Source organism: Fulmarus glacialis, unplaced genomic scaffold (assembly GCF_000690835.1).
Source record: "Fulmarus glacialis isolate BGI_N327 unplaced genomic scaffold, ASM69083v1 scaffold30950, whole genome shotgun sequence".
Classification (NCBI taxonomy): domain Eukaryota; kingdom Metazoa; phylum Chordata; class Aves; order Procellariiformes; family Procellariidae; genus Fulmarus; species Fulmarus glacialis.
Window position 1 is genome coordinate 41757 of NW_009190190.1, and position 22264 is coordinate 64020.

The 22264-nt window shown below is 36.4% G+C and overlaps 1 protein-coding gene across 1 annotated transcript in view; it reads right to left on the minus strand.

The window, feature by feature from the left end:
• Positions 1 to 22264, minus strand: part of PRKDC (protein kinase, DNA-activated, catalytic polypeptide) — a gene marked incomplete at its 5' end in the record, with an annotated part of 83442 nt that overhangs the window by 34599 nt on the left and 26579 nt on the right. Inside the window, 25 exons of the mRNA XM_009584843.1 lie at positions 567 to 665; positions 1559 to 1732; positions 2161 to 2310; positions 2404 to 2528; positions 4035 to 4146; positions 4588 to 4719; positions 5307 to 5458; positions 5689 to 5832; positions 6788 to 6907; positions 7107 to 7244; positions 8440 to 8588; positions 8812 to 8884; positions 9309 to 9374; positions 9918 to 10086; positions 11172 to 11350; positions 12468 to 12675; positions 13625 to 13752; positions 14056 to 14223; positions 15198 to 15302; positions 16260 to 16445; positions 18561 to 18764; positions 19086 to 19244; positions 20307 to 20439; positions 20579 to 20787; positions 21412 to 21638. Coding sequence (XP_009583138.1) covers positions 567 to 665; positions 1559 to 1732; positions 2161 to 2310; positions 2404 to 2528; positions 4035 to 4146; positions 4588 to 4719; positions 5307 to 5458; positions 5689 to 5832; positions 6788 to 6907; positions 7107 to 7244; positions 8440 to 8588; positions 8812 to 8884; positions 9309 to 9374; positions 9918 to 10086; positions 11172 to 11350; positions 12468 to 12675; positions 13625 to 13752; positions 14056 to 14223; positions 15198 to 15302; positions 16260 to 16445; positions 18561 to 18764; positions 19086 to 19244; positions 20307 to 20439; positions 20579 to 20787; positions 21412 to 21638 — 3709 coding nt within the window. The remainder of the gene's footprint in view (positions 1 to 566; positions 666 to 1558; positions 1733 to 2160; positions 2311 to 2403; positions 2529 to 4034; positions 4147 to 4587; positions 4720 to 5306; positions 5459 to 5688; positions 5833 to 6787; positions 6908 to 7106; positions 7245 to 8439; positions 8589 to 8811; positions 8885 to 9308; positions 9375 to 9917; positions 10087 to 11171; positions 11351 to 12467; positions 12676 to 13624; positions 13753 to 14055; positions 14224 to 15197; positions 15303 to 16259; positions 16446 to 18560; positions 18765 to 19085; positions 19245 to 20306; positions 20440 to 20578; positions 20788 to 21411; positions 21639 to 22264) is intronic.

Here is a 22264-nt window from a genome sequence, read left to right on the forward strand (position 1 = left end):
AACACAATAAGATTATAACACCTTCAATTAACCTTTTCATGCCATGGATCTTCCATTGAATTATACCAAATTCCTCATTCATCTACCATACTCTATACGATTCGACTGATATTAAAGGTTTACTCTGAAAAAATTATTTCCATTAAGTTGTTTTCCTCTTGAGAATTGCTAGGGGTAGATAAGCACAGAGATCTCCTATTCTATCTTCTGCTTCACCAAAAAATTTAAAAAATCCAACATCCTCCAACATTGAATCTATTTTTGTGTGTCTGTGTGTAGAGAAGGCTGTCTTCTTGTTAAAAAACTCCAGAACATTAACGCAGAATTAGGTCTAACATACTGAAACAACTTCTCCATGGCTCGGAAGTTTGTTCAAATTTGGTGTAACGCTATGGGACACAATTTTGTAAATTAACTTATCGGAAGAAAAGGAAATAATGTTATCTCACTGTTACTCTTTGATATTAAAACACCTAAAAAACCTCTAAGGATCAACTCTTCTGTGATAAACAGAGCAATTTAGGGATTCGTTACAGCAGTCAGTCATCACAACACTGTTTACTCACTGCAGTTCGGCATTCTCATCAATCAGTCCTTGAAGCAGGATTTCTTTTGCCAGTTTGAGTATTTCCTGAGAATCACCATCTGCTTGGCTTTCTGGATCACTGATGTTAGGAGAAAAATGTTTCTTAATGACTTCTCTCAAACAATCCGTAGTAAAATAAGAGGATGAGGATGGCGGGAGAAAAGGAGGAACATAAAAATCTCAACTTGGCATGACAACACTAAATTTTTTTCATAATATGAGGTCTTCATTGCCAAAAATGTCTTGTCTCTCCACTACTTAGAAAAGTAAAAATCAGAAAGCTGAATAATGCATGTTAGGTATTTATTATAAAGGCCAAACAGAAGTAATTCTGAGTTTGCAAGGTTAAAACTGAGCAAAAGGCAGAGAATTAGCTTTTCCCAAGTGACGCTGGAGTAAAAATTGCCTGTACTACTTCTTCACAATTATTATCCATTCAAATAGTGAAGTTATCTTGGGAAATAGCATATAATAGAACCCAACTAAGTTAGGTGATTCAACAGCAACCCGCTTGTCAAACTGAACACATACCTGTTCCTTACTCTAAGGGGTCAAACAGAAAAGAACATCTTTATACTACCAGATTTAAGTGATCCAGATCATGCCACAGTGCCTTAATACACTTTCTACCTTCAAGCAAATCTTTCTAGTGTACAATTCTTACTAGTTACAAATTCTGGCAACAAGAAAAAAAGTGGGAGCATCAGAGCTAAGACCTCTTATGCCATCATGCTGTGGTGATGCAACATCCCAGTTCTGGGCTAAAGTTCAGGTCTAAGTCTTTGTCCCTTAGTGGAAGTGATAAAATTGCCACCAACAGCCAGAGCTACTTAGGCAAATCACAGGCTATATTCTTCTGAGAACTGGGTAAATCCCGCACCGAGGGACATGAAGTTGGAAGACAATGTTACAAGCAATTTCACTCTGCCTGTAACAAACCACTGAAAGACAACATCTGCAGAGAATACACACCTGTAATTATCATAAATCCACATCAGAATATCATACATGCGCTGTCGACATATTACAGAAGGGTGAGAAATGAACCCTGTCACTCCAGGAAGAAGTTCTTTAAGTTCTAGTGGTTTTAGTTTAGACAGCATCTTGTACACTATATCCAAACAAACCCTTTGCCTTTCATCATCCCTAAAAAGAGAGGAAAAAAAAGAATAGTTACACTGCTTCTCTCTTCACTGCTACACACAGAACTAGAAGATCAGTTTAGGTTTTAGCAATAATACTTGTTTTTTTTTTCATAAAGGGCTTTAGGTAAATACTTTTGAGTTCAACCTAAGAGTAAGAATATAACTAAACTAATACATACTACAGAAATGCACATCCCAGTGGTGTTTCACTTTACCGCTGTTTAGGGTTTTTTGTTTGTTTTTTACAGTCAGCTAACCATCTTAATACTTAACTCCCAGATTCCATTAGTTCAAATTAGGAGAGCAGTGACCAAAAAGTGAACATGAATTATAAATGCTTCTGAACGTAAAAATGTTGTGGCCAGCACAGAAAATGTTATCAAGAAGTTTAGACTATGCATCCACATTTGTAATCACACGACCACTCACCTGTGATTCATGATCTGGATAAAGTCTTTACTCTTTAACTGCAAGTGGAGATCAGGTATTTCTTCCGCCTGGCACATTATTACTTCCAGACAGTACGTTTTCATCACACCATGAAGTTTGGGTATCAAAAAGAATACTGCGTTCATAAACCTTAACATAACCAGAAGTCCACAAAAAAAAGCAAGTTATTTTCTATTATTCCTCTAGATCTACAATGAACATACCATGTAAATCATGACATACCTGTCAGCAAGAGGTGGAAAATTCTTAACAACTTTATTCAAGCATTGAATAAACTTATCCTGTTGGGTGTTTTGATGATGTTTTAACTGTCTTATGACACAATCATAAACTGGATCTTCAAGTACCTGAAAATGAGAAAGACAATAAGACAAGCATAGCCATGAAACTCATAAGACCTTAATGACACATAGTTCTGCTGCTGTACTGTTTGATTCTAGTGCATTTTGCTAGGTAAGATCCACCCGCCTCATCTTGACATTTATGGTGCTTTGTGGCTGCTGTACAGCTATGCCTTGCTGAAACACATGATTGCCTGCTTAAACAATACATTTGTGAGCTTCCTTGGATTGGTTTGGAACCAACGCCTTGATTTTGAAATGCAAGTTGCTTAGTATGCTTACATAAATAATAAGTAGCTTCTCATTTGGTATGGCAAATTTCCAATTAACGAATGTAAAAAAATTGACATTTTTAGTGAAAAGGTGAAAAATAATCAGCAACCTTCATGTAATGTCAAAAAAATAAGCTTTGTATAGGATAACATATTTGCACCATCTTTGCTCACTTACTCAAAATACTGCTTATAATGGAACTTTGAAGACTGTGAAAGAGAACACCGCAGGAATTCAATTTATGAAATATGCTCTACAAACTGTGAAAGAACAACCAGAATGCAATTAAGTGGGGAAAGAAGAAAGAATAGTAGGGAGAGAAGTAAGAATAACCTGCAAGGTCAGACTATTAATCCACCTAGCCAATATCTTGGTATTTTTGTGTCCAATAGCAGCTGCAGAATGATATTTAGGGGGAGCACATGAGTGTGGCTGCATTTTGTCCTCCTTTTCTCTCACACAACCCAACAGGCAGCCATCATTAGATTAGGGCTCTTAGAGTGTACCTTGTTGTCTATTGTTTTTAGAACCTGTTCATGGATTTTTTTTTTTTTTCTTTTTGTACATGAATTTACCTAATTTCTCTTTGAACCTGCTGATGCTGCTTACCCCTAGAATCTCTTCTGGCAACAAATTCCAGAAGTTCACTAACTGTTGTGTAAAGAAGTACTTCTAGCATCTGTCTCAAACTGATTTCTGTGATCATCAAGCACTATCCCCTAGTTCTAGTACTGTGGGATTTGGTGAGTAACAGTTTTACATTCACCTTATCCACTACCTTCAAAATAACTGGATTCAAAATGAAATACAATACCTTTAAATTTTACATCAAAACTTACAAGTTATTAAACATTCTCAGATACAGATATTCAAAAGGTAGTCCCAAACCTCCCAAATTGCAATTTTATTTAGTTTTTCTTTAAAAACAAAACAAAACAAAACACACAAACCAAAACTTTAAATGTACCATGCCAGTGCTGCTGGTTGCCAAAAGCTGAACAAAGCCTCAGAAAGAGACCATTCATTGTCAGCTCCAAAACAGCAGGGCAAAAACTCTGCACTTAGTCTGCTCTCAAATTCTTTTCCTCTTGAGTTAATAGTTTAAACCTTTAACTCGATCTGTTAGACAAAGACTGAGTTTTAAATTCATTCATTTTTGGAGCTGAATTGAGTAGTCATATAGAAGATGTACATAGAATTAAGCCAGGAATGGTCAAACACACAACGCAGTTCACTTACATTTTCTCTCTCAGCAATGTATCGAAGAGCAAGTCCCAACACTTCTGCTGCAGCTGCATAAACTTCTTTATACTTTAATAAGCCCATGTTGCTGGTCAAAGCCTGAAAATACCTAACACAAAAGGCAGACCTGCTGTAAGCCACTACTCCAGCATCCAATTTTAAACTGAAACAAAAAACTCACCTGAGCTGCCTAGGGGAACAGTGACTGCTTTTAAAAGAGCTGAATACAGCACAACATGGATTTCCACCTGCAGCGTCTCAAATCCCTGCTTTGGCAATTCCTGACTCTGTTAATTCCCAGGAAACTGCAACCCTGGGGCCCACTGTAAAAAAGCTTACACTCTTCTAGATATTTTCCAAAATAAATGCGGTCTGCAGTTTGCAGCTATAAAAGCATTACATCTGACAGACAATAGCAAAGGGATGATGGGACAAACAATTCTGATAAACGAGCTGTCCAGCTCCCATACTTTATGCTGACAAGTTAGACATGCTTTCTTTGTGTCAAGCTTTTATGAAAATAATTCTCAAAAAAGACTGCCTTTCTCACCTGACACGATCTATTTCACACTTTGGGTCAAAGGGAGGTAAATTGTTAGCAAGAACAATTCCCAGCAGCTGAATTCCCACTGAGTTGTCCTTTGTATCAGGATCTCCACTAGAAAACTTTTCAAATATGAAACTGTTGGATAAAAACATAAAAGTAGTGATGTACATGAAAAACCCAAAATATACACACCATAAATCACTCTCTCTCTGTGTATATACCGATGTACATACAACCCCACCAAAACCAGCAGAAAGTATGTATATATGCATATACATTCCCACCAAAACCAGTAGAAAGCATATATTCAGAAAGAAGTATTAGCTTCAAAAAAAAAGTCTTTGCAAAAAAAAAAGATTGTAAGCCCACACAAGTTCTCTGCAACAAGTTCAGGAGCTCAGCAGATCGCAGAAGACTTACTAAGAATGCACCAATATTCAGTGATAATACACAAAATTTCAAATAAAACATAAGTCTTTGCAGACATTACTCCTGCTTTTGTTGTTGCTGTTGTAATCCTCTAAGTGTTTTCCCTGTCTCTCTTCTTGTTGTTTTGCGTATTAAGTGACAACCTTTGGATAGTTCAGTTCTAAAATTCTACTGTCAGCTCTAGGGACAAAAAGTTTACTATTGCAGCTGAATTTACCTTTTCATCTCCTTTGATAATGTTCTCTTATATTCTCGAAGTACTGATAAAAGAAAGCAATTGTCTAAATGCTTACCTGTAAGGTATGGAGAGAAAGTTCTTCCAACACTCTATAACTGTCTTTATGATTTCCAGATTGTGTCTGAACACAGCTCTTTTTTGGTGAAAGGCATTCTTCATCAAGAATTCGAGCAATCTGTTAGCTAAAATCTCATCCTTAATATTCCCCTACAATGAATAGGAGCAAAAATAAACATAGTGACTCCAACACAAAGACATATATTGTTTTGTGAAAGCAAGCAAGTAAATAAGCTATTTTTGAAGTTAATATCTAAAAGAATGTAGAAAACGTAAATGTAGAAAATGTAGAAAATGATTATAAGTGCATAATAATCAACTCACTCATTGCTTACCAAATAGTCACAATAATAATAAAAATGAATTTCATATTTCCTTACTTTGGGAGTGGTTACACTTGTCCAGGAAAGGATAGTAACTACTATTTCCACTACCATGTAATGAATCCCTTCACCTCCATTATTCCCAGAAACAACAAGCTGCAGCAATGGGCCAAGCCACTGCTTTGCATAAGGTCGGAAAACCTATGGAAAACAGGAGAATCAGCAATCAAGTACAAATTATCCAACTATTCAATAACCTGATGTTCAATAATCATTACAGGTAAGACTGCTAAATCAACCTCTTAACACTTTGCTTAATCTCTGAAGCAAAAACCACAAAAAATTTAAAATAACTTTGGAATAGGAAGTACCCATAACTACATTCCCCACTTTTGCTTAGAAACCTTTAACCAAGTATTCACATAAAGTTAATTATTTCATTAGGGCCCACATTATACGGCTTTCATGTGGAAAACTTGTCCCTAAAGGATTTGAAAGAGTATGCCATTCATCTACCCTTCCATTTCAGACAGCTTTACTAAGAAAGTAGCATTAAGCGGATGTTAAAGCTTCTTGAATTAATTCTGAAATTCAGCCTTTTTGTATTTTGGATTTGGAATATTTCAGACAGAAACATTATACTTTAAAATCACTGTATGAAATAAGATGAGAATGTTTTACCCAGGGATGAGAGTTAGAAAACATTTCTTATCAGGCAAAGACACATTATGCTATCTCAATATCTTTCTGCAACCAGAACACCATTTAGCTCTAAGGGTTTCTAAAAGACTCACCTGTGACCATTAAAAAAACATTATATTTGTTCCTTCAAAGATGGCAAACATAATCAGCCATACCTCTTGCCCAATATCAACGAATCAATTACTTAGAGTTTACAGAAGACACATATTGTGGACACCCTGTAGTTATAGAAGTAGAGTTTGGGAGAAAAGGTATTTATATTACATTCAAAATACTGACACTATCTGGAATTTTGGGCTATGAATGCGCTCTCTTTTATTGAGGCAAACTACTCAATTTGAATGCCCCAAAAGTCTCAGCTGATGAAATATTTTACCCCATTAGAGTTAACACAGTTGATACTATAATACAACCTGTTATGTTAACAGAAAAAATATGACAAAAAATTACTCACATCCTCAGTATTAACAATAAGTTTTGCTATGAAGAGGCGAATATTTAGCGGTACTGATGGGTTTCCTAATTTGCCATGCAGAAATTTCATCCAAAGAGGAAGATCTACTGGAACTGTCCCCTGAAATTTAAAAGAAATGAGCAAAAATCAACTCACTTCTTGGACCAAACAGGCTTACCTAGCCAAAAAGCCCCCAGCTTGAGCCACACAGGTCTCATTACAATATAGCCATGAAAATAAAAAATGAAGGGATTCAATCACGACTCCCTTTTCTTGGTATAATTAGTGAAAAAATGCCAACTTTTTGGTTAATACTGGCCTCCTCCACTTTGGGTGTGATCTGGTTCCTTTGCATATGTTTAATCAGAGCGGTCATAGAAGCCATACATTCATGTTGGTTGAGTTCATCCATTTCCAGTTCCATTTCATCATTCAAAACCTTGTATTCTATTGGCTCCTGAAAAAAAAAGTGTTGCTATGGTTGATAATAACATTGTATTTTCTTTTAAATCATGATAATGCCACGAGTCATTCTGATCTTATCTGTGTTTACAGACTTGACTATACGCTCAGTGTGCACAACAGGGAACACATCAAGTGTGTGGTTCAAACAGACACCTCCCAACTATACGTACCAGCTGTGCACATCTTTTACTTTCTGTGCCAACAGATGCCAACTTCATGTTACTCTGACTTTCCTACCTGGCAGGATAGGTGTGGCAACTGCTGGAAGCAGGAAGAGTTATCTGAACCTCACAGAAATTATTTCATTTCATAGCTGAAAGAACGTGTTAACACCTTCCACAGGGGGAAAGCCCTATTTTTATGGATATGTTGTTTCACACTGACTAGCAACCAGAGCAGCTCTCTTTTGCTACACAGAATAAATCACAAAAGAAAATTGTTTATAGTCAGAAATTACAATGTTACTACACAAAACAGACAGAAAGTAAGTTTCTGGTTAACTTCACTGCAGCTAAAACACCTCCTTGCTCCAAAACATGGAAACAGTTTATCTTTACCAATGTTAACAGTTATTTTGACAGATTTCGTCTTCAGTGTCTATGATACTTTTACACACTTTCTTTCTGTTTTATAGCAAATATCTGTCTTATCAGTATTACTGTTGATGAGACATCTCTTGACTGCAGAAGGAACGCAACTTCAAGTCTTGGAAGATATTAAATGCTGTTCTTCCAAGAGCAACAGTTAAATAAAATGTTTGATCATTTATTCCACGCATTTGATATAACCAGCTTGGTCAAGGCCCTTCAAAGACCAAAAGAAGAGGCAAATGAGGAAACCAGGTGCCTAACAGCAAAATACAACCATCACAGGATACTTCTGAATGCACACAAAGTCACAAACCACCTTTTTACAACTCAGGCTGGCCTTCACTCACATTACTCAACTTCAGAAACCCAAAGTAGGGCATTGCTTTTCTCCAGCTGTAGACAGTGAAGAGAGGGAAGAAAAATGACTGACAGAACACAGCTCAAGTCCCCTCCCTCATCTTCTGGAGGAACCCTTCTCAGTCAAGCAGAACAAATATAGGAGACTGGAAATTTCTCTTTCTCAACCCCAATAAACGTATGCAATTGCTAGAAAGCATAAAACTTTTCTTCCTCACAGCACGTAAGTCACTAAATTACCTTTCTCCTGAAACGAGCGCTGCTAGCTGTAACATCTTGGGAGCTATAAGAAAAAGCTTGGACTCCAGTAGAAAAATCAAATTGACTCATTTCCTCACTCAAACTGCTATCCACCATGTATGATGCAGAAGCTAAATACTTGGGTTCATCTAAATAGGAAAAAGAATAGACCATCAATCAAGGTAATTGCAAGAAAAAAGTCTTTATTGGCCACTAAAACTTGAGGGTGGGTGGGAATTGGTTGTTAGATGAAGTACATTGATGTGTTGCTAATTGGCTTCTACAGTAGCAGGAACAAATAAAAGCAATCAATGAACACTGTACGAAAGGTAAGAATGCATTTTTTTCCACAGTCATAAATGACTTTCATACCCTGATCGCTATTCCCTGCATCCCTGGCCTCCTTTCTAATAGCAATGTACCGCTTCTTCCTTTCCAGAGGCACCTAAACAGCAAGAAATAAAGTTTGAAAATTAATTAATTTTTTCAAATTTACAGTTTATTTACAATTATTTATTTACAGAACTGCCAAAAAAATGACCAAAACCATTTAACATGAATGGAAATCCCATGTTGTAAATGATTATAATTACAGCTAAATTACTTATTCTTACAGCTGTTCATTACCAGAGTAAGTGTGCTAAAAAGTCTATTAAAGTTACGTGCACTGCAGGAGTGTTCTAAATTTCAAGTCTGGATTTTGCTCAGAAAAATGTATTTTAAAACCTTAGAGGAGTACTCCATTTTTTATTCACTACAGAATCCTCTTTCTCTGTATCTGAGAATTGACCTGGTCTACAGTGACTACACTGTTAAAGCCATATTAATTTTTTTACTTAGGAACACTAGAGCCCAGAAATTCCACTCACCTCAATTTCTACAGGAAATGTATACTGACGCTTCAGGTCTATCAAATTTTCAAAAATCAGCAAGTTCTGCAAACCGAGGCATGTTTGGAAAGATCAAAATTATAATGCTGCACACAATAACAATTGCTCTGAATGTATTTTATTTCTTCTTAAAAAACAACAGATCAATGTACAATATAGAAAATTTTCTCTTCTAGATCAATACTCTTAAGAAAATTTTGCTATTCAACTACTCAAGAATTCACAGCACAGACAATGTGCTCTATAAAGAGGGTATGTCTTATTCAAGTATATTCCAAGCACTGGAAAACTTAAACAATAGGTTTTTTTCCTCATATTTTAGAAAATTGATTGAGAGTGGAGGGAAAACAGGGTAAATGTATCACTACTTCACTCATTCCCAAACAGACGGTAAAACCTTCATCAGCAATTCAAATTGCATGAAGGATGCAAGAAAGTCAGCTACGACTCCTTCTATTGCCTCACTGCGTAGTTTGTTAATATAATTGCATGTCATTCAGGTTTGATTCTTGGATTTATTGCAATCAGGTAAAACCACTTTCTGTCTCATGCTCTGGAAGCCTTCTAACAGCGACAACAGCTTCTCACCTTTTCTGATTTTTCTGTAAAAAGAAAGCCTTGATAAAATTTACTTTCAGTGAAGACACAACTGATAACAGCAATAGCACAATTATATGCTGCACAGTGATACTGTCTCCTCTTCTCCAATAGCTGACTCTCTCCTGCCATGTTTTCTGTAAATGCATCATAGCATGACCTTAAAATACAAACAGGCAAGAAAACACCATCAGAAGTCTTTTTTTAAGAAGCAGAGGAAAGGCCCCAATCAGCGACCAGCAAATAACAGAATTTCAAGAGATCTTTATTATTATAGCAGTATCAGTGTTAAACCACCTGAAACTTGTTCAAGTTCTCCGCAGGTATATTGCGCTAAAATGGAACCATTCAGCAATGACAAAGCCAACTTCCCCAAGTATTTACACAGCAGTCCTTAATGTCAGGAATACAATGATAGGCCATTTTCAGATAAGATGGAGATAGGTTCCAACACATGCATAAATCTCTCTCATGGTCCTTTTCCAAGAAATTATGAATGGACAGGCATGCTAAGCTATGCTATAGATTAGCCAGAGAAAACCAGTTTAGATGCAATTTTTATAGGTTTTTCACCCATAGCCATTTGTAGATCTTCTGAAAATCATAGCTAAGAAATTCTTTAAAGTCTTCATAGGACATAGTATTGTAAAATAAAATCAAAACAAAACAAAAAAGAACAGCAATTCAGGCATCTTATTTTTTTTTCAGCATATTAAACAAACTAAATAATATTGATTAGCATATATATTCAGTATTAATCTCCTGTCCCCCTCTGCAGTGGTGATTAAACCAAATTACACCTACTGGATGTGATGCTATATTATGAAACGTAAATGAAAATCCATCCCATCTTCTCATCGATCACATAAATACCTATCTTGCAACACAGAACCATACTCTACATAAAAGCGTAAGTATACTGAAACTCAAACTGTCAAAACACAAATTAAAAGCCAAGAATCATACTGAAAAGCAAAAATAAAAGCACAAGCTTAACGAATAGGAAAAAATGGCAAAAACAGGAGGCAAAAGTTATCCTGACATAGGATTGTAGTCTATGCTAGAGACCATTCTATGAATGGAAATTCAGTATTGTGTATTCCATTTAAAAATCAAAAGTTACATTACAGATTACATTTACCCTTGAACAAATCAATCTCCTGCTTTATATGGCATACTTAGAAAGTGTATCTGCCCAAAAGCTAATTAGAAATTAAAAGGAAATAAAAGAAATAACAGACTTACTTTATTAGAGTCTTGGTAAGTTCATTTCCTTCTACACTCATGGAGCCACGGTAAGCTTGGTTAATTTTAGAGTCCTTGGAGTAAACATCCTCTTTTGAAAGACGAACATACATCACTTCTAGCAGCTTGTAATACCCCATTTTCTTGGTGACTTGTGTATCAAAAGTATATTCATTGGACTGGAAACAAATAAGCAAAGCCTTAGAAAGAGATTTCCTGGATCCTGCCCTTCCTCAGTAGCTCCACAGTTACTCTAGTTTCTACTAAACAGCCTTCAGCTTACTTTTACCTTCTAAAACAGAGAAAAGAGCTCATGATAATAGAAGACTGACATTCTGAGTTCCTTTGTAATACAGTTATTAAAACTATGTTGACCTGCTCTTTATCAGGTGAGCTGTCTTAACTACAATTGGCCCAAATCATTGTAGTGATATTGGAGTAAAATAAGCAGAATACCAAGCAACAGATCAGACTCATGACACCTGTAAGCAAAACATACATACCTGTCACCATACTGGGTATTATTCATGAGTTTCTTTAGGCACCTCACTTTGGTGCCAACGTTTACAGCAACAGAATCATGGTGGGGGTGACTCTACATCAGTCTTGGGTGTAGCTTTTTTTTTGTTTAATAACTACTACTAAATTTGAATCATTTCAGCATCTTATTTGTCCTGTTGCCTTTAAACAGCTGCATCAGCAAAACCATGGGAGTGAAGAACTACGGCAAGAGCAGAGACTTCCACTGACAACAAAATCAATGCAAGAAACTATACTCTAAGTTGGAGGATAGGCTGTAAATAGAGAAAGGAAGATCTGTGCTCCTAACCCCTTGCTGAAGGATCTTTGCAATGATTAGAAGATGTGTTTCTTTCTCTAAAAGTAAGGCAGCTAATTTAAGAGCTTTCATTATGGAGGTTGAATACCTCTCTTACAACGTAGTAACAGGCTACAATTTTATACAGCTTTTATATTTCAAAGTTAGAACGTGTTTCTGCTTTTGACATAACTTCAGACCCCTGTAGATATATATAGATAACATTCCAATTTCAATTCTTATACACAGTAGATATGCAAACAGACATGAACTTCAAAGCAACAGTGTGTTGGGAAATAAAGAAAAGTTTCTCGCTGATAACCAAACTATGTAATTGGCACAAACTTCTGCTTCAAGATACAGAAAACCAGAAAGCAAATGGTTTCAATTAGCGTCTCGCTCAAAGTTACGCAAAATGTACATACAAACACCAGCATTTTATTAGACCGTCCCCAATCCTAAAAAAAAGTAATTCATACCTTTGTAAACCTGGAATTAAGTGCATCCATAGCTTGTACTATAATCTTCCCAAAGAATTCTCTCAGTGCATCCAAGCTGCAGTGCCACAAGAGAGTGAGGAGAGAGCGATCCATAAACGCTTGACGGGTAGTATTTGAAAGAAGGTCTTCACTCTGGAACATTTTGTGAACAGTGTCCAACAGTATCACTTGTTTGTCAGTGGTGCTCCTAAACAAGATGGAAATCTCAAGATGAAAACTCTTTTATCAAACTCCATTTATGTTTCAAAACCCCCTGACATTTAAAATTTTTATTGTCTGCGTTCATACCCTCTTGGGTTATCATTCTGCAAGACATGCAAGGTCAGGCTGAATCACCACTTATTGTGGAGCTCTCCAAAGAAAATCTCAGCTTCTTACTCTGCAACAGATGGTAAACTTGATTGTATATCTTTGTAAGTTTAATCCAAAAGCAACCGTTAGCTTTCTCAGTCCCTTTTCACTGAACAACCTAAAAAAAAAAATTTATCTGGTACATGTGAAGGATGGGGGCAAACAAGTCAAAAAAGGAGGAGACTTCACTGTTACCAGGTCCTTCTGTGGCCTATCAAGTGTTCCACTACTAGATGAACTGTTGTTCTGAATAATTTTATAAAAGCTAAAACTTCAGAAATTAGATTAGGGCATAAGATAAATTACTTCTAGTAAGTAAGTATCTTAGTTCCAGGAAACTACATGCTCCAAAACAGTCACTACTTAATAGCCCAGCATGAATTGGAATGTTTGGTTTGGAAGAGACTGAAGACCTCTTCTGTGGACAGAAGCATGTTTGTATCTACAATTTATCACTCTGGAAACATTCAATTAAATAAATGTGCTGTTGTGTTTTGAAAGGGGTTGAACAAAGTAATTCACAGTCAGTTTAACTGCTATCAACCTAAGTGACCATGTGGTTATACAGGGATAGCAAATATAGGTATCACACGCAATTACTATCTTCAACTGAATTCTGCCGGAACATGCTAATTTACAGAAGGCTTTACAAAATTTGCCCAGGCATTGGAAGTGTTATCTGGAAGTTGGTGCCAGTATTACAAAGAAAACATAATAGACGAAGCACATTTGCTTCAGCAAAAATTCAATGAGAACAAGAGCAAAATCCAATAGACCAAACTCACCTTCTGGAAATTCTTTTGAAGCTGGCTTGAAATAAGTCCTCCATGAAATGTCTGTGGTCCCTACAGAGGACTTCTGTCATCAACTGCAACAACATTGGACTCTGAGACAATTCTAATGCATCTAAAAACTGAAAAAAGAAGTAATGCATAAAATAAGGAACCACACCGGATCACATCAATTCCATCTAATTGTGTAATTATTTTTCAACACTGATCAGAAGCAGATGCTCAGAAGGATACGTGTATTTAACATGTACAATTTAATGTGTATCTCTAAGTTAAACTTCTGGATAAAGACATAACTCAGAAACAGAAAAGCTGATTTCCTTACACAAACTGAAGGTATCTCTCTAATTCCAGACTCTGTGAAACATTGTTTCTAGACATAGTTCACTTAGGCTTCTAATTACGCATTCATCTAAAATACTGACCTTTTTAGTGCAGTCTACATAGTTATTGTGCTTCAAGGTTCCTTTGGGAAACTCATCTGACCTCATGGGAAAATTGAAAGCTACAAGTTGATCAAGAGCATTCTTAAGGTCATAAAGTTTTTCTCCAGTCAAATTAGTGAAGAACGGAAGAATTATCACTGCTTGGCCCTGAAGAAAAGAAATGCAGTTTCATATTAAAAAAATTATTCTCTAACTATGAAACAAACTGAATAGGACCACAAAATAATCAGCAGTGGCTGTGCTTACTGATTCAATGGCTCAGTGTACTGATAAGGATACGTTACGTAGCTGCTCATCTTTCAGGTGCTAGCTCAGAAAACAAGCTTTGGTCATTGCTGAGTGGGAGTTAAAAGCTAATTGATATCTCATGGCTGACATGGCTATGAATAGGACCTCATTGTTCTTTTAAGCAAGCATCCAGTATCACACAAGTGACTGATTCAATGCACCACCTGGCAGCGAAACCAAGATCCCAAACTTTATTTTGAATGCACGGGAAAGTACAAAACTCTGTCTAGCTAAAGGTAGACTGACAGAGCAGCAACTATGCAAAGCTGTTTCACATAAGCAGAAAATTTTTAATCTTCTAGTCCAAACGTTATGCCCCAGCACCTTTTACAACTTCCACTTGCAGTATGCAGTACTTTATCTCCCTCTCCTGACCAAGCCACATATAGCAGTTAATCCATTAGTACTGGTCTCACACTTGCAGATATGGACATTAAAATCATGGCAAACATTTGTAATTTGACATGTAAGAAATGCCAGTCCTTACTAAAAGCCTTATTAGCTGTCACTTCTCAAATGAACACTTTAGAGTTCTAAACTATTTGCAACTGACAGTAAGTTTTTTTCTAAAGAGTACATGCCTTTCAGTAGGGCAAGAAAACAAGGAGCACCTAAAATCAAAACACAACATCTGTGATACTGCCTTCTGTCCAAAGAACAAAAAGGACAATTTACTATTTTTAGGATGTTGAACAAGAGAATAAAAAATGGAAGTGATGCCCAAGTTACTGTGCAAACTAAGGTAAAATTTAAGCCCAATGACAGGGAATTTCATGAACAACTAACATTCTAATCTGGGGAGGTCAGCGAAGCCACTGAAGTGAGCAATTTACCTTAAGATTTAAGCCTAAATTCTGATCAGTAAGTAGACTGGTATAGGTATTAAAAACTGCTGTAAATGCTTCATGATTGGTATCGAAAGAAACTGAAGAGTCTATCTGGAATGACAGAAGAAACAAAAAAGTTAGGATTTTTTTTTTTTTAACTAGTCAAAGAGATCATTGTATTAACAGACAATAATAAACCCATGAGCTATAGAATTGTTTATTTCCAAAAATACACTGAATTAATAGAAAGCACATACAGAGTGATTTTGATTTTAAAAGGACTATCAAAAAGAATTCTAAAAGCTCCTACACAGTACAAACAAAATCATAATGTTGGATATTTTCCAGTTCAAAAAAATATTAAGCTCCCTCTCAAAGCCAGATTTCCTACTGGCTCACTCCACTGCCAGCTAATACAGCAATACAGCTCACATTCTGTGTCCTGTCACATACCTTTAAAACAATTCAAGTTTAAAATAATTAATTATAAAAAAGAAAAAAGATTGCTCAATACGTGATCTTTGTGTATATTTGCGTACAGCTACTTTTACAAGTTCCTAAAAAACCCCAATAGACTAAGTAGATAAATTATGTTTTCAAATAGAGGGGAAAAAAAAAAAAAGACCAAAATGCCAATGTAACAGAAATTAAAGGTCTCTGAAATAAAGATCTTTCTGCAGTCTGTTGATATGGGCAGAACTCCATTGTGACATTCTGGATGCCAACATGACAAAGAATGTTATCAGAGGCTGCTCAGTTTCAAAGTTTACTCTCTGCACTTGTACCAATTCTCCAGAAGGAAAAGAGGCAGGTGAAACAAGAAAGGAGTTAAAAAAAAAAAGGAGGGGGGCGGGGGAGTGGCAGAGGTGAGAACAGCAAAATCTAGTAATTTCTGCCTGTCCAAATATTTTTTGTATTTTGCAAATAAAAAAAAAAAATCAGGTTGTAATATTCTCCAACTTTTTTTTCCAAACATAAAACATCAGAATGAAACAGCATTTCTTCAAAACAAGACACAATTCCTACAGAATTAGAAAAGTTACCTGGATTTTATAAAGCAACGCATACCTGCAGAACTTTTGCCAGCAGGGTCAAGACTGCCATTTTGCTCTCGGGAGCTGAACCTTTGGCCCACCAGCTGTCAAGCTTCTTCCAGTTTCTTAATACAGCTGTGACCAGTTTCACCCCTTGCTGCTTGCGTACGGTACGCTCCCTAAAACTCTGATCTAACATGCCGTTCAAAATGCTACCAACCTGGAAGAAAAAGCAACAGGTAGATTCTTGCATCCTAAATGAAAGGATGATAGAATATCTTCATTAGTATGGGCAATCATAGAAGAGTATCACAGATTCAGGAGAACAGAACACCTGACCGAAAGTTAAAAAGTTTGTTGTTAAAAGAAAAAGAAGAAAATGCCTTCAACTTAGGCTCTTTCTGTCTGACTTACTACCTGTCCTAAAAGCACCTAAATTAGAAACACCCTTCTCTTCTTTGACTCTGTCGGAAAGCTAAGATCAGGATCTAAAATTAGAAGATCTTACTTCTATCCCACACCCTTAAATGTAACTGAATTTAATGGAAAGTAAATGCCTAATTAAGGAAATTTGAAAATCCTACCCTGACATATCAGTAAACTTAAGTTTAATTTATTGCATCACACAGCAATGCTCAATTTAAATCTCAAAAAGATACAGGAGAAGTCTCTCTGCAGGAAATCAAAAGCACAGTTTTCAAAAAAGAGATTTCGATCCAATTTACTCGTTTCATTCAGAGTACAATGCAGCAATTCCTTCCCATACCTTTTGTGTGAATATGGAGAAATAAATGATAATGCAGAATGACTCTAAAGATCAATACTTGAAAATTTTAGTTAGTGTGAAGCTGAGAAATAGGAGAAATAGCACATATGCTAACTTATTTGCATACATTTTGAAAAGAAACATAAACCACAGCATACCAGATATGAACTGAGTATGTTTCAATCTCTTGTCTTCACAGTCTAAGAAAGACCTGACTAAAACCAATGGTCACTGACTTCCAAACCTGAATTCTTCATTCTCCTCTTGAATAGTTGGCAACCACCTAATAAACTGGATTAATGTTATCAACCTTGTGATTTCACCAGATGTGGATGGGTACAGTAAAATAAACCTTCTTTTTTCTTCCCATAAGTCACAAATGCGTAAAACTAAAGAAGAGATATCTTATCAGCGGTAATCTGTAATATTTTTTTTTTAAAAGTCAGGCAAAGAAGAACAGCAGATAGCAGACATCAGGAAACTGTTTCTTTGACCCAATTTGGCTATTTACCTTAATTAAATTAATGAAGACTTTTAACACTATTGCTACATGTAGCCAGTGTAAACTAGTAGCCTATCATTTATCAGAGACACTTTTAAAAGTAAATCTATTGTGGCATGCTCTGCACAGGAAACACTACAAAGTCACGACACGAACCAGCCTTTGAAAACATATACGCATCTCTCTACAATCAAATTAAACAATTTCTGGTATCATAAAAAATTATGCTACCAGTTTCAAAATGTTACTTGGAAGCAACACCTTTAAGCATAACAGCTTGGATAAAAAAAGATCCAGTTATTTTCAAAAGGATGATCTACTTTCCTGAGCATCATCTTAAGCAAAAGGGAAAGTGGACTTTTGATCTTTCTTTCTGACCCTTCTGTTTGTCAGAAGCACTGAAAGAAGGCTTCTCAATTATAACACGTTTCCTTCGTGAAGCTGAAGGTAAGCTCTACATTAGTAAGTAGCGTGGACCAACAGGAGAAAATCTGTTGAGCAAAACAAGTGGCGCTGAGGTCATGGGGGGTTGTGTGTGTGTACATGTTTGTCTCTCTATTTAATACTTTGTTCTAGATCTACTCTAGTCCCGTGGACTAAATGCCCATTAGTGGTTGGAGTTCATTTTCCAGTTTAGTTTCATCCAAAACAAATCCAGTCTGCATGCTCTGGGACCACTCTGCAGTTAAAATCAAAGCACGGTAAATGGGAACAATCAGACTTGCTTTGAAAGGACATTCTTGATCTGAAGTACTATGCAAAAAAATCCTGAAATTCATAGATTTCAGGATAGGCGATAGGTAAGCACTTTCCACTCAGTTTCACGTAAGATGACAGATATCCTAAGTTATGTCAGGTTGCCAGAGATCATGAAGGTAGCGCCAGTTGGCACCAGTAGGCCATGACGAAAAAAATAAAAAAACCTATCAATGCAATGCTGTCCAAAGTGCAACCAAATGCACTTTTTCCCCACCACACACTCAGTTACATCTACCTATAACAACAAAAAAAGTGTTACTTCTAACATTCCCATCTGACTTTGTCCTTTTAAAGAAATAGTCTAATACCATTTGGGGATTGCTGACAGATGATTCCATAAGCTGGACTACGATCACATCCAGGTTTTTCAGCAGCTGTTGATTGATGGTTTCTGAGAACAGGCTGTAGAAATACTGTCCATGAGAGAAATTGATCAGGTTCTTCTGGGATGCTCCTGATAATGGCACAGATAACACCACTGTGTTCAACAGCAGACTTACTAGCTCCTCACACTGTGAAAATTAAGGTACAGAGACAGAGTTATCTCAAGCACATTAAGTTCCACTCATTTCTTAAAAAAGCACATGAGTTTTTTAAAGCTTCCATCCCAAACTCTTTTATGTTACCAGAAAGCACAAAAATAAAGCACAAACAGAATACTGAAATGCTTGTTATCCACAATTGTCACTCAATTAAACCAAAGAATCCTTACAGTTTTTCTGGAGGATTATGAATAAGACATCAGACTCATCTACCCAAAATATGGGTAAAAGACTATTGATGATAAGCATTAAACAATGATTCAGTATTAAAACTGGAGAACTGCATCCTACCTGATCATCAATAGCAAAGGCGAGCTGCAGGAGTTTATCAGCTAATCGCTTACTGCTGATGCCTAACGATGGAAGAGACATCCTTTCACCCCCAGGTGCAATACCTTTATAAACAACTGAAAGAAGCTTAGAGCCGACTGAGAAATGAAGCCCTTCATCCTATGGAAATAAACAAACAAGTGACAATTATTATAAGCTGAAAAAAGTAACATAAAGGCCTTCCAATCCGCCAAACCGTTAGCTGTATAGCTAATGAAAACACTTGAACTCCAGGTCACTTTCTTATAAAGCGATGCAAATATACCATGACAAGACACCTTTCTAACTGAGGAACAAGATTTTTGACGAGACAACCCTGTTGTGTACAAAGTTCAGAACAAACTAATAGTCATTTGAACATCTTCAAAAGATTCTGATCCTCCTCCAAATTTTTTTCAGGTAACAACACTACTACAGAAATAAAATGAACAGCTTAGAACGGGTGGGCGACAAAAGATAAACTATGCAGCTCCTTGAATATCCCCATCCTACAATCACAGCTCTAGCTTTTGTTTAGACTTAGAGGATATATGGCAAACACCCCACAGAAATTAAATAGTTATTTGCCTTGCTCACTCGTAGACAAATTCTCTCAGTCCTTGTGGCTGTTGCATAGCTTGTCTTCCTTCAATTGTCCAAAGTAAAATAGATTGACTACAATCAGAAACTTAGCAGAAAGAATTCTTTTGAGCAATATAGCCTAGACCCCTAACCCCCAACTGTTCTCCATCCTGTTTTCCTGCAACCCACTACATTGCTTCTACTCAGCCAGAATGTATTCCTTTTCTAATTTCCCTCATCATTTTGAGTGTTCTCCGTTTAAAAATTCTTGAAAAATGCCTCCTTTATAGGATAGTAAATCCTGATTTTTTGAGCTTTCAGTCTTGTGAAGCTCACTAAAAGGAAGTTTTAGGTAGATTCTGGTTGCCTCCAGGTCCTGGAAATTGGAGAAAGACATAATTATGAAGATCGTTCAAAACCTCAGTATTGTGCTACTCAGATTTGTAGAATAAACATAAAATATTTATTTCTGATCCTATTCAAACTAGCTCTTCGCTGTTGACCTCATTTTACACAACTTCTTCATCTGATCTGTTCTCTGTTTTCATCCAGGCCTTTTACACAGGAAAAGCTCTTTACTGTATAAAAATATTCACCATTATTTTCTGGATAAACAATTACCTGATTGTGAAGAACAGAATGCAGCAGGCCAGATTTCTGGAGTTGCTTGCAGGCAGAAAGGACAGCACTAAACCTGACTTGATCAAAACGTGCATCTGAATTAAACAGATCAACAGAACAAAGGTCCTCAAGGCTAATGAGAAAAGAGAAGCAATAACATTACATTGGTGGGGAGCTCCACGTGCAACCGAACACAACATTATTTACTTTCCATTTCTCATGATGAGTGGCATTTGTTCTGGATTCATGCTTACCAGAAAGCCCCTACTTACCTCTGTGGTGTGATTCTTTTTTTTATGCACAGTTTCAAAGATTCCTTATAGGGAGATTTCATCAAAGCTTTCATGAGTCTTACTGAGATATCTGGGAGATTCTTCATAACTTGCACATCAGCAGTGTTAAAGCCTACGTGTGATGGATCACACACTGTCATCACCAGAAGCTCTATAAGCCTTGCATTAAGCAATTCCTTCTCAAGTAGCTAGAAAGAACAAAACATTAAATAAAAACTTTACTTAAAAATCCATTTAGATTTCCCTATTTTATTTTTCCTAACTTATCATTAGTCCTTATATCTAAAATGAAACAAAACATGGAACAGTAACTATTCTCACTAAGCAACATTCTCTTTCTCTATGAAATGCCTGACTTTGAACCAATCGTGCTAATACACAGAAATGAAGTATCTATAAAAATATACATAGGACATATGCTATCCCATCAAACGGCACATAAGACCTTTTATGTCCACATAGGCCTATTTCAGTCTTGATTATACACACCTGTAATCACCCTGAAATCCAGATGTACATCTCTGTGCACATTATTAGGTATTTACTTAAAACAAGAGACAGTCACAGTCTCAGAACTAAATCTGGTGGTGCAAATTTCATAAGAGATTCATAAGTACTATACTTCGGCATCAAAGCCAGGCAAATGGAGAGACCCGAATATCTCTACTGAATTAAAGAAAGAATTGCCACAATCTGCCTTTCTGCCTTTTAAGCAGCTATCACCTCCACATCTTTAAGGCCATCAGGAGTCACGCAGGAAATACTACATATAAATTTTCTATCTTTTATCCACTACAGATTCCAGTGCCTACCTTCCAGAAATCCTGTTGGCACGTTTCCAGGATCATGGTGACAAACTCCATAATTCGGACCACAATGGTACACTTGCTGTAATTATACATGTCTCTCTCTTGTGGACTGAACATGCTGCCTTTTGAACTGCAATCAAAGCACTGCTCTGCTGCGCTGATATCATGCAAAGCAATAGTTTCAAGGAAGAACTGCACAGCCTCCAAGAATGAGGATCTTTCACTTACACCTAAGAAGAATCATACTAGGTTGAAATGATACAGCAGCTCTCAACTTTTAAATATATTATTTTGTATTGGGAAGAAAACAGTTGTACTGAGATGATAAACAGAAAACCATCACATGACACACCAGTATTTTCTGAAAGACATATGCCAGTTCCAAATATTAACATTCTGGGCAGTGAAGGATAGCTTTCTACTTATTGATCATTGTAAGCTCTTATTAATGATAGTGATTAAAGCACATGTAATAAAAAGGATGAAAATTTTAAATCCCTAGTTTTGAATTATTTGGCCCTATGCTAACTGCATCTAATAATGATCTTACAGTATTGCTTTAAACCAAAACAGAGAGAACACTGACTACCTAGAACTTGTACAAGACTTCATATATGAAGTAACTATGCAGCTGTACTGTCAGTAATAAAAAGCATTTTGTTTAGAGCTGCGTGAATAATAAAAACTTTTTAATACAGGCACAATGGCTACACAAGGTATTACTATGCGCATGATCAAAATTCAAATACAAGGCTTCTGGACCCAATGCGGTTGAAGCATTAGGAACTGAAGAAAGGTAATACATACAGGGCTTGAAGTGAAAAGGGGACTTCATTCATTGCTTTCTGGTAGCTCC